The 13,352-nt window shown below is 41.6% G+C and overlaps 1 protein-coding gene across 1 annotated transcript; it reads right to left on the reverse strand.

Annotated features, from left to right (window-relative positions):
• Window positions 1–9,314: 9,314 nt before the first annotated feature.
• LOC122034953 (two-pore potassium channel 3-like) lies at window positions 9,315–13,130 on the reverse strand. The gene is made up of 2 exons (XM_042594311.1): window positions 11,874–13,130; window positions 9,315–9,929 (listed from the first exon to the last, which is right to left on the reverse strand). The coding sequence occupies exons 1-2, from the start codon at window positions 13,073–13,075 to the stop codon at window positions 9,782–9,784; spliced, it is 1,350 nt and encodes a 449-aa protein (XP_042450245.1). The 5' UTR covers window positions 13,076–13,130; the 3' UTR covers window positions 9,315–9,781.
• Between the last annotated feature and the right edge of the window lie 222 nt (window positions 13,131–13,352).

The raw sequence follows: 13,352 nt of genomic DNA on the forward strand, positions 1-13,352 counted from the left end.
GAGTATGCAGCAGAATAACACAACACAGAAACAAAAAAATAAGAACTCGAGGAGTTACTTGGTTCGGAGTCTTCGGCGACTCCTACTCCAAGACCCACAATCCCTCGGATTGTATCGACGGGCAATCCACAATAAAGCTCTTCTAGAACTGTCGGAAGAGGGAATCAAATACAATAGTAAACTAAGGATAAGTGTAACAATCTACACTTTCCTTTATGCAGTAATTAAATACTTAATTAAAAATTTTATTACCCAACATTTGAAGATTATCGGATCGAGCTCGGTGTTGGATGACTTCTCTGTAGTAGTAGGACATTGTAGTGTCATAGCACAGTGGGAGGACGAAGTTGGAGCAACCGAAAACTCGAAAGATCGCGTATAGAAGTTGTGAACTTGTTGTGTAGAATGCTTGGGTGAACAACCCTTTTATTGAGCATTGAGGGCGCCTCCAAGCTCAATAAGGGTGCCTCTAGTAGCAAAAATGATCTCAAAAACCTCGGTCTTGATAAGCTCCATTTCTATTTGCGTGAGGGTGCCTCCAAGCACTTTGAGGCCCCTCCAATGTGCCTTGGAGGCGCCTTCGTGCCACGAAGCCTTATTCGCAGACCTTATCTCTTTGAGAGCGCCTCCGCCCTATCCAGGGCATGTTCCATGCTGATCTGAGGCGCCTTCAAGTACCTTTGAGGCTCCTCAGACATTGTTCATCCGAAGATGATGTTTGCTACTTCAACCCTACAAAATGTGTTAATCCAAAAACAAACTATACCTATAAAATAGAGTTAGCACAATAAAATAGTATTATTAATTAGATCATGTCTGTCCGAGACTAGGATCTAGTCATGATCTCAGTTTAGGTATACAAAATATATCTAAACTGGACCAATGCCTAAAGTCTTAACTGAGACTCGTCCTCACTGGGTCACTCTCCTCCAGTGCTTACCTTCACTTACCTGTCAAACATTTGGTCCTCTAAACCTGTTTGGACTTTCTCTAATTCTGCTTAGTGCCTGATCAATTTGATCTACTAAGACTTACTTGCAATACTGAGTTAGCACAATAGATATAAAACAGTAAGGTAAAACAGTGTTAATAACTTTCAAGATTCACTGGTCCAGTCAACTACATGCGATCAATCGAAAACCAGTCGGTCACACATGCTTGGAGTTTACTCCTCCAAGACTTTTCATTACTTAGGGGTACCTCCCCTAGGGTTGCCTAGGTTCACTTACTAGGATTTTCAATGTCTGGCTTCACTCACCAGAACTTTCACCGCCTAGCTTCACTCACTAGAGTATGGTTTCACTCACCATGACTATCACCACCTATCTTCACTCACTAGGGTCTAACTTCACTCACCAAGACTTCCACCACCTAGCTTCACTCACTAGTGTTGGAACTCCAAGGTTATTTTGATGTGATCAATCAAGTTAGGTTAAGTCTTGTGGTGTTTTAACCTTGTATCTAAGTGTGCAGGAGCTTAGGAACACAAGAAGTCGAGCAAAAGACGCAGCTAGCGAGAAGGACGACACGGGAGAGAGAGCTGACGGGCTCGGTGCGTCGGAAGAGTACACCGACGGACGAGAAGGGAGCGTGCGGTGTTTCCGAAGGATGAGAAGTCTGAGCGGAAGATTGCTCGAGGAGCAAGAGACGCAGCCAACGAGAAGGTCGACATGGGAGAAAGTCGACGAGCTCGGTGCATCCGAGGGACGAAGAGCTGCGGATGAGTATGCTGGCGGACGAGAAGGAAACACGCGATGATTTCGAGGGACGAGAAATCGGAACGGAAGCTTGCTCGAGAAGGCCGAAATTGAGTTCGGGTGGGCCTTATTTCGGTTGGCCGAAATCACATAAGCGAGCGGAGCGGAAGATCTGGACCGAGGCGAGCAGAACCGGAGCAGAGAGCTCGGATCGTAAAAAGTCAACAAAGTTGACTTTAAGGGTTCGGGCGCCTGGAATGTGACTTTTGACCAGATCACTTGTTGGGACCATTGGTGGCCGGCTAGAAGGGGGTTGAATAGCCCTACAAAAATAAAACCAAAATACCCTTCTCGAATTTTTAAAAGAACACATGCGTAAATTAAATAAAGAAAGAAACTAAAAAGACGAGGTGAGCAGAACCGGAGCAGAGAGCCCGGACCGCAAAAAGTCAACAAAGTTGACTTTAAGGGTCCGGGCGCCTGGACTATACCCGGAATCAATCCGAGCGCCCGGACCAATCCGGGCGCTCGGAACCCTTCCGAGCGCTCGGAACCCTTCCGGGCGTCCGAAATGCGACTTTTGACCAGATCATGTTTAACCGTGATCCGTTGCGAAGGGAATAAAGTTTTATCCCCTTCCAGGCGCCTGGAACCCTCCAGATGCCCCGACCAAGGCTATAAATATAGCCTTGGTCCAAGAAGCTAGATAGAACAAGCAATTTGATATTCAACACTTGTACGCTTCTATTGTTTAGTTTAGCTTCTCATTTTTGTGCTTTCATTATTGTAAGAGGCTTCTCCGCCTGAAGGAGATATTTAGTGTGATCCATTCCTTGGATTAACAACCTCCCCGGTTGTAACCAAGTCAAAACCGTGAGCCTCATCTTTTTAGTTTCTTTTTTTATTTAATTTACGCAAGTGTTCTTTTAAAAATTCGAGAAGGGTATTTTGATTTTATTTTTACAGGACTATTTAACCCCCTTCTAGTTGCCCACCAACGCTCCCAACAAAAGGTATCAGAGCCAAGATGCTTCAGGAGGACTAACCGTCGATCGAAGCAAAGACGATAGCCGGACCTAGCATATACCCTCCAAAGTTCGAGGGGAAGTTCGCTAGCTGAAAAAAGCGAATGCAGGTATTTTTTAAAACTGATTTCGATTACTTCTAATAATGGAATTCAGTTTTATAGCACCGGAAGGTAAGGAAAAATACCAGTGGACGAAAAAGGAGCAGGCCGACTACGTGACAAACAACAAAGTAGATTTCATCTTTTGAGCGCCCTTCCACCACAAGAAGTCAACCGGAACGGCAACTACGACTCAGAAAAGGAGTTTTGGGAGAAGTTCCTTGAGCTACACGAAGAGACGTCCGAAGCCAAGCTCGTGAGACGGGACTTACGTCGCAACCAACTGACCAACCTACGACTTAAAGAAGACGAAACTGTTGGTCCCCGTGGTTGTTTTGATGTGATCAACCAAGTTAGGTTAGGTCCTGTTTGGTTTTGATCCCTGTGTCTAAGTGTGCAAGAGTTTAGGAGTGCAGGAAGTCGAGCGGAAGACGCAGCTAGCGAGAATGATGGCACGAGAAGGGAGCCGACGGGCTCGGTGCGTCCGAAGGATAAAAGAGCTGCGGAAGATTACACCAGTGGACGAGAAGAACGTGCGCGACGTTCGAGCAACGAGAAGACGGGGCAGAAGCCTGCTCGAGGAGAAGGCTAAAAATTGGGTTCGGGTGAGCCCTATTTCGGTAGGCCACAATCACCCAATCAAACGGAACTTTGGAAGTTGAAAAGGAGAGGAAGAAGTGCGAGAAAAACAGTTGGAGGCGCTCTTAACAGTCGTTGGAGGCGCCTCGGACTTCAGCACGCTGAAGGCGCCCTCAACAGCCTTGGAGCCGCCCTTAATGCCTTTAATGACACCCTCGACCTGGCCAACTTGGCCGTTGACGAGCGGATAAAGTTTTATCTGGTCATCCCCTTGGAGGCGCCCTTAATCCCTTTGGAGGCGCCCTCAAGACTCGAGATAGGATTTCTAGGAGCTATATAAAGACCCCTGGAGCTAGGAATTAATCATTCAACTCTGTATTTAATTCCTAGCAACGTTTAAATGCTTTCAGTGTGTAAAAAGCTTCTCCGCCTTCAAAGAAGGAGATTCTGTCTGAGCTGTTCAACCGTCTTGGATTAACAACCACCTAAGTTGTAACCAAGTTAAATCCTTGAGTCTTCTTTCTTTCTTTTCTGTTATTTGTTTTTATTTTATTGTTGTTATTTTAGAGTTGAAAGAACGAGGAGGGTATTTTCGTATTGTAGGCAATTCACCCCTCCTCTCTTGCCGGCCCCGCTATGCCAACAAGTGATATCAGAGCCAGACCGCCTAAAAAGAACTGACCATTGACTAAAGCATCAAGATCAAGACGATGGCCGGTGCAAGTATTCATCCCCCGAAATTCGACGGAGACTTCACTACATGGAAACACCGAATGGAGGTATTCTTCAAAACAGAATTTGATATTCTTTTAATTATGAAATATTGTTTTGTAGTCCCTAAAGACAAGGAAGAATACAACTGGACGAAAAAGGAACAAGCTGATTTTGTGGCCAATGGAAAGGCAAAGTTCCATCTGTTCAGCGTTCTACCACCCCAGGAGGTAAGTCGGATCGGAAGCTACGACTCCGCCAAAGACCTCTGGGAAAAATTCCTAGAGCTCCACGAAGATACCTCAGAAGCGAAGTTGCAAGGCGCGACATCCTCCGGACTCACCTTACAAATCTCTGGATGAACAATGGCGAGAAGGTAGCGCAACTCCAAGCAAGAATCAAGGAGCTAATAACTTAACTGAACAACCTCAGAGAATCGATAACAAATAGAGACTCGATCCGGTATGTGCTCAACGCCTTCCCAAGAACTCTAGAATGGGCGTCCTTAGTAGATGCATACTACATCTCTAAGGACTATGAGGTAAGTACGCTAGAAAATTTATTTTCTACATTTGAACTTCACGAATCTTGAATTGCAGAACCTAAACAAATAGAGAAGTCAAATCTCAATGTTGCCCTATAAGCCGAGATGGACGATCCCGACTCTGAAGCGTCAATCGACGAAACTGAAATGACGCTATTGGTAAGAAAGTTAAATAAGTTTATTAAGACTAATAAATTTAGATCACAGTCGAGAAAGTATCAACGCAACAGAAGGACGGTCCAATGCTACAACTACAACGAGGAAGGGCACATCAAGGATGACTACCCAAAATTAAAGAAAAGGGACAAGGAGAAGTCTCAAAGACTGGCGTCCTCTAAATGCAAGAGTCTGAAGGCTACATGGGATGAATCATCATCCTCCGAATCAGAAGTCGAAGTCTTCTCAGGAGTAGCACTGATGGCCAACCATCAAACTAAAAAAGAAACCAGCTCAGAGATGAGCATAGATGAAGGGGGAGAATCATCAGAAGAAAGTTACGATGAAGGGGGAGTATCAGAAATTGAGGTAAGTAAAATACGTGCTCTAACTCCCAAACAGTCTTTTCAGTTCATCAAAGTTCTTACAAAAGACCTAGTAAAATCAGAAAAAGAAATTGCTGATTTAAAAATATTGTTAGATAATTTACAAATAGAAAATGATAATTTGAAATTACAAATTGACAAATTGAAAATAAATGCATGTTTAAAACCTAACAACTTTAAAAAAATCAGAACTTAGAGTTTATGGAAAATTAAATTGGTACATTAGAAAATATCAGAGATAACTTAGAAAAGTTTTCAAAAGTTATGTATCTCCTAAATACTTGATTAATCCAGTAGGAAGGAATCTATACTGGGTTCTAAAATCTTGTCTAGATTAAATTTTTGTAAGTTGCGCTTTCAGCAAGAAAAATTAAACAGTTAATTTCTTTATGAGACTTTGTCTAAGAAAGTGGTTGTTGCTCCAATAACTAAGAAGGCCTAGTGCCTCGCCACTGCTTGGAAGCTAAAATATTGAAATAAAATATTTAATTAACTTACTGATAAAGCATGTAAATAGAAATTAGATAATGCTTTAACAAGTTTTTTTTTAAAAAATATTTTTTGGAAATTTCTCAAAAATATTTTATTTAAATTGCCTAAAGGTTAGAGTTCTTTGTTAACTTAGAATTTATTTTGAAAAATTCCTACCCCGTTTTTACTGTGATCAAAGGGGGAGAGATAGGAACAAGTTTAGAGGGAGTTAATATTTTGTTTGGGTTTTTAATTTATTTTTTTTTTGGATAGGAACAAGTCAATATTTTTTTTAGAAAATTGTAAATTCTATTATTGCAATCTTTATGCTTAAAATGTTAGTTTAGTAGTTTCTTTAAATTACTTCTTGTCTGTTTCTTTATCCTAACTTGAACTTAGGTTGATGCATGATGTGCGTAAATATTATGATCGTTTATGCATGTTTTAACGCACATTCACTTGCTTTATACGTATATATTCTTTGCATGATCGCCTCTTTTATCATGTACTCATCATATATACTATTTTGTTCAGATATCTACTCTTTGTTTGGTTTTGTGTTGACAGGGATAACTTTCGGAGCAAAAACAACGATTGTCGACACACTGGAATGAGCCAGAGAACACGGCCGTACAACCTCGCATGGTCGTGTGGCCAAACAGAAGAGGAGCAGTGCACGACCATGCAACTCTTGCACGGTCGTGTGGCCAACCAGAGACAGATCAGAGCATGACCGTGTAAACTTGCACGGTCGTGCCCCTCACGACCGAAGCCAAGCAAGGAACGGTCGTGCAACCTTGAACGGCCGTGTCCCAGGAGCTGAGCCCGAAGTTCACACAGTCGTTCCAATTGGCACAGCCATGCAGCGCGGCCAGAGACAAGAAAGGGCACAACCGTGCCATATTGGCACGGCCGTGTCGCCGCAGCCGTGCCCTAGCCTATATAAGGGTTTTAACGCTTCTTCTCAAAGGGGGAGAGCCGAGAAGCGAGCCGTCAGCAAGAGAATCACCTTGGTGTCGTTCCACGCCGTCCAGGACCTCTGTCCAGCGATCTTTCATCACCACATCAACTCCAGAAGCAAAGGATTAGATCCGAAGATCACTCGTCATCGTTGGATAAGTATATTTCTTCTTTCTCTCTTCTTGTTTGAGGATGCTTAATTACATTATGTCTTCGGGGTTTTCTCCGGCGTCTATGGAGTAGATTCCGTGTTCTAGGATGAGGGAGTAATTGTAGATTAGTTTTGATGTAATACTCATATTTGTGCTTTATTTCATTGGATGATTTCGCTTGCTTTGTTTCGACTACTCGATCTCTATATTGTGTTAATTGATTGTGTAGGAATTGTCAACCTCGTAGAGAAAGTATCTTAGATCGTACACCCGAGGGGCCCTAGTGACAAGGATAACCTGTTCACGGATATCTAGGGTACTTCCTTGAAAGGAGAGGCAACTTCTCCACAAGGAAGTAAGAGACTAAACTAAGCTCCTTATTTCTATCCTTAATGACACCAATTAGAGCTGTGTTCTTGTGATCTACCGAGGCGCCCTAGTGATAGGGGTTAACCGTAACAGGATTTCATAGGGATCTTCTTTATTTGGTACTTGAGGATAGATGCTTCAACTTCCGGTGAATGCATGTTGATGGACAATGAGTAAAGGATAGAATGTGATACATCAATACCACCACAATGAAACCGAACTCCTAGAACTATTCATAAACCGAGTTAATTACTTCTTCTTGCTAGTTCTCGTTTCTGCTTCCCAATCTCTTTGCTTTAGATAACTTATAACCATCGATAGTTTAGCTAATCCTAAGTGAACCATTGCTAGTGCTTAAAACCAGTCCTCGTGGGATCGATAATCTTTATTACTGACGATGAATCCGTGCACTTGCAGAATCGTAACAATGCACATCAAAAAGGGAGAGATTGTTGGTCCCCGTAGTTGTTTTGATGTGATCAACCAAGTTAGGTTAGGTCCTGTTTGGTTTTGATCCCTGTGTCTAAGTGTGCAGGAGCTTAGGAGTGCAGGAAGTCGAGCGGAAGACGCAGCTAGCGAGAAGGACGACACGGGAAGGGAGCCGACGGGCTCGGTGCGTCCGAAGGACGAAAGAGCCGCGGAAGATTACATCGGTGGACGAGAAGAATGTGCGGAAAAAATAAACTTAATATATTTTCTCAATATTTTTAAACTTAGTTTAAAAGCAAATTTTGCCCATTGTTTCAATTTTGTGAATACTAGCATCACCAATCATCATTTCATCATGATCGATTTTAAATAAAATGGAAAATAAATTTTTTATTACCGGCCATGTGTTTGCTAGCCCCACTGTCTAGGTACTACATTTCATCAACCTTGCTATCATTAGAAGCAAACAATAAAATTTCCTCATTCTTACTTTGATGAATAAGGTTACTTTCAATTTGCTTGTCATCTTCTTTCTTAAACCAATAATATGCAGCTTTATGTCCAAGTTTATGGTAGTGGTTACACTTGATATTAGGGGTGAGCAGTCAATCCGTCATACTGACCCAAATCAAATCGAAAAAAAATTTGTCGGATATAGGGCCGGATGTAGGGTCCTGATATTATATTATCTGATCTAGTAGGGCCGAATGATTTTTTATCCCAATAATCGAACCAACCCGATCTGCAATCATCCCTACTTGTAGCAACTACTGTCGATAAGCTGCTACACATTGTACCAGCTACTGCCAATAAGTTGTTACACGTTGTAGCAGCTACTACCAATTAGCTGCTACAACGTGTAATAAGTAATGTCTATTATCATTTTAAAATATTTTATTTTTTTGTTGTATTTATATTTATATTTTATATTTTATATTTTATTAGATATAGGGTCGGATATCCAAATAACTGACAAATCATCGGATATCTGATACATAAGAACCGCTGGATATAGGGTCGAATGTAGGTCCTACTATTACATTATCTGATCTAATAGAGCCGGATAATTTTTTACCCTAAAAATTGAACCAACCCGATCCACGATCACCCCTACTTGATATAACAATTTTTAGCTTTGTCTTAGTTTTTTACAATAATCACATTCAATATAACCACATTTTCAGCCTCTTTGATAACCATCATCGCCTCATCCTCTTTGAAATTTGAAGCTTTGATTTTCATTGTTGTTATTTTGATGATATTATCGATTATTTCTTTCTCTTCCGTGAGAACTTGAATCACCACGTCCTCTAAATTTTTTGCCCTTGCCGCGGATAAACCACGACCTCTAATAAAAACTTAGGATTTAAGATTGTTGTGATGAGAAAATAATAAATTAATCTTCATTTTCAGAATGTCTCATAGATCCTCTAAAATCATGCTCTACAAATCTCTCCTTGTTTGCTCAATAACTTTTAGAATGCCTTGTAAGTCCTTCAAAGTCACGCTCTCTAAATATCTTCTTCTTGATTGCTCAATAACAGCAGCAAGATTAAAATATGACTATCTGACACAGTTGGTTCATCCTTTTGAATTTTGATCAGTAACTTTACAATTGAATAGGTTTGGTTTCTATTTCAACGGGGGTTTATACACTCAACTAGACCGAAAGTTCTTGATTAAACTTCATGATTTAACTTGAATAGAATGAATACCAAAATGTTACACACACACTGATCACAATAGAACCAGCTGGTTTGTGATTCCTGAGTTAATCGAATCAGCCAGTCCAGTACAGAGAATGATTTGACTGGATATTATTGAATAAACCATAAATTGACATGACTAATATTGACTACTGCTTAGCTATTTACAAGGTTTCTGATACAATACATCGCAGTAGTGGCTTGACTACGATACCAAGAAATGAAGAATCATAGAGAAGCACAAGCCAAATACAGAATTTTTTACAAGCTGCAACTTGCAACTTGGTTCCCACTTCCTCTCAATGTGGTATATCAGTATCAAAAAATGGGAGGGCGAGAAACTCCTAGACCACAAGCCACACACATCCCCGAGAACAAGCCACACAACCTTGTAATCGTAAAGATTCACTTCGGATAATAGTTTCATTGCAGCCGATAACCCCACTTGATAATTGATATCCATTATGCATAATACCGATTCTTCTATGAATTATGTTAATGATGACTTGCAATGAGATAAGAGAGAGTGATTTTTCCGCATTTTCCAGCATCTAGCTTGTCAAATTGGTTGCAGATGGGTATGATATCTTTCTGCGAGATCTTTTCCATCTCCTTGAGCTTGTAAATCACATATTCTGATTTACTGCAGTGTAATAGAAGGAAAGTTCAGCTTTCATGATTGAAGAAATAGCTATTTGAGCAATGTAGCCAACGGAATTAAGAAGATAAGGAAATCAACATTAAATCTGATGGAAACATTTTTAAGCATGCAGCCATCGAGTGGTTAGATATTTAAGAATAAAAAAGTAGGAAAATAAATATAGTTTAATTACATCCAATATAGACTACATTAATGGTTTTAATAGCTCCAGTTAGTACTTGCAGATTATATGCAAATATTTGAAAAAGATATTTCTATATAATTTTTAAAAAACGGTCTGCCCAGTTGGCTAGGGTGGCAGATTTACTACAATAAGACAAGACAGAAATCAATTCTCAACGAGTATATGCCCTCGGAAAAAAAACTCTTCCTACCTCCTAGCCACTTAACGGTCGGCTATAAGCTGATCATGTAATTTACGTCCCTTCACATAACTTGGGATGAGCTATGAGGAACGTTTGGGGTGAGCGTAATCACCTTTTGCTATAATGAATGGTCAACAGAGTATTATTGTTTGACCTCGGACAAAAGACAAACACTAGGATAAGATGTCGACATTGTCTTGTTCGCCAGGCAACAATGTGTAAAGAGCCATCAAAGATGAGAGTGGGGTAGCTGCTAGCTACTACATAAGTGAACTCTAAGAATGCAACCAAGTAACTTTTTGGGTAAATGAATCACCATTTATACTTCCAATATGATCTCTTGTTTCGATTTAGCTTCTCTGAAACATCTAACAACCAATAGTTGACCAATTTTGACACACAATCTTGCTGCCTAAACTAATTTGTTGACACTGAAAGATTATATCCTAAACCTCATTTACATGTCCATTACCTGAGTGAAAATTCTAAGTTGAATCATAAGACATAAAGAAAGTATTGGGAAATCATTGCATGGCAATTCAAACTCACTAGGCTTTGTTGAAGCTGCAGTGGCAACTAGCAAATACTGATATGCAGTAACTAAGGGTAAGAGATTTTGGATACTCACCTAGTGTATCAAAGATATTAGTATATAATTCATACAGCAAAACACTTCTTATCATATTCAAGATAGCAACTAGTTTCACTAGTAAATTAAAAGGCCCTTCAACGAATGAACCAGTTAACTTTTAGTAGTAGATCATCGACTAGCATTCAAAATTTATTCAGTCATGCATGAAACTTTGGCAAAGCAAAATCTAGGAAATGACTATTTAATATTCATCCCACAGACAATCAGCATCACACTTTATAAAGGTCTTGACGAAATTAATATCTTATCAGCCGACTTGCTAGTGAGAGACTTCAAAATCCATCTCTTCTTCAGTGGTGACAAAAAACATCAGTCGATAGAAATGCATGATCTTGGACATGCCATATGACCGGGTGACCAATAATTATTACTTCTGAAGTAGTGAATAAGAAAATCATCTGTTTTTATGGCAAAAACTTGATCCTCACAATTCCTACTGTTTCCATACACAAAGCCTTGCAAAATTTGTATTAACTATTTCAAACCTCTAGAAATACGTTCTGGCTTTGGCTGTTTGTGTTAAAAGTTTAACTACTCTTGTATTCCGTATCCCCTATTAATGTCTTCTACTTGTCTCATCACCTCCAATTCTCAGATAACAAGGTGGGATACCAAATGTATAGTGGAGATCAATGAAGCAAACCCTTATGCTAAATGAAGTGCATCTAAACTCCATTTGTTCTTTCAATTGCTTTAGTAGCTCCCTCAAACCAACAGCATGCATTACCTAAATTTTGTCTAAAATCATTAAACTTCATTTTGCCCATATTCAGCTATGATCTAAAGCCTCAGGGTACTCGTGCTAACAATAAGATAAAAGTGGGAAATTAATCAACTAAAAATAAGTTGATTCTGATGCAGGAATAAATCAACCAAGGAAGAAACCACCAAAAAGATAGGGCAACTCACGTAACAAATCCGGTGTTATTGATATCAGCGGCAAGGAATTCCGAGACGGTCATGTCCCTGCAAAGCACCAATTTTGCTATGTTCCTGTGCCTCTTATCGATCCTCGCCTCAGCTAAGTAAAGAAATGCACGAGCGACTGCAAGAGTGGAAACGAGAAGCCACAGCGACGCAAACAGCCTGCCCGGGAGCGTCTTGAATGCTCGGTCTCCGTACCCCACCGTGGTCACGGACATCACGGACAGGTAAAACGAATCGAGCCACTCGAGCCGCTCGACAAAGCGAAGCACCCCAGTGCCGAGGCCGATGCAGAGCAGGACGACGCAGAGTGCAAGCGCGACCTTCATCCGTATCCTCATCCGCCCCTTCTTGACATCGATGATGTAGTTCCGGGTGATGTTGTCGTCAACCTTCAATGGGTTATTGACGGCGGAGAGGAGGAGGGACTCCTGGATATCGAGCACGTAAGATACCATGCCAGTGAGAAGGATGTCGACAAAACCAAAGCCAATGATCACGAACAAGATGGAGAAGATCTTGGCAGAGGAGGAGGCGGGGGTGATGTCGCCGTAGCCGATGGTGCACATAGTGACGATGCAGAAGTAGAGGGCGTCAACCACAGGGTGAGTCTCGGTAGCAACGAAGTGATGGCGATTGAAGGTATAGATGGAGACTCCAAAAGAGAGGTAGAGGACGAGGAGGATGAAGGCCTGGCTGATGATGGAGGGTCGACGGGGGGTGTCGGGCTGGGAGGGGCTGACGTCGTTGAGCGTCGCCATCGCGGGGGCGGTTCGGGATCGGTGGAGGTTGGTTTTCCAATGCGCGGAGGAAGGATAGCTGAGCCAAACATCGGTGGCGGCGGCGGCGGCGGCGGCGAAAGCGGAAGAGAAGGGGCTAGGGTTGGGACTGTTGGGGACAGGGGAGGAAGGACGAGGGGGAGAAGGGGCGGAGGCGTCGGGTTGGTCGTCGGATCCGTTAGGGAAGTGGCCGAAGATGAGGAGATCCTTGAGGGAAGAAGAGGCGGCGGTACTGGGGGAAGAAACGACGGGGATAGAAATCTCTCCGTCTTCAGGGAGAGTGCACAGAGCGGAGGGAGGCGGCGTGGAGGAACTGGAGGAGGGCCTCCGCCGGTGAAAGGGCAGCGACGGAGTGGGAGACGGTGTCGTGGAGCCGATACTTACCGGAAGCAGCGGCTCTGTTTCCATGCTGCTCGTCGATGGAAATGAGGAAGAAGACGATTTTGACCGTAGAACAAATAATTTAAATATTTTTTAAGGGACGGTTAATATTAATGATTATCAAGGCGATGACTCTTGAAAAGGAGAGAACATAATAGATAATTAATCGATTTTATTAGCAACTGAAATTTGGCAAAAAAAACTGAAATCACGCCTCTTTTTTTCTTTTTTTATCCAAATCGGTAAACAAACGAACAATTACTATATTTAATCTTCAATACCAAACCATTAAGCCTTACCGATA

The sequence above is a fragment of the Zingiber officinale genome, chromosome 11B, assembly GCF_018446385.1.
Source record: "Zingiber officinale cultivar Zhangliang chromosome 11B, Zo_v1.1, whole genome shotgun sequence".
NCBI classification, from domain to species: domain Eukaryota; kingdom Viridiplantae; phylum Streptophyta; class Magnoliopsida; order Zingiberales; family Zingiberaceae; genus Zingiber; species Zingiber officinale.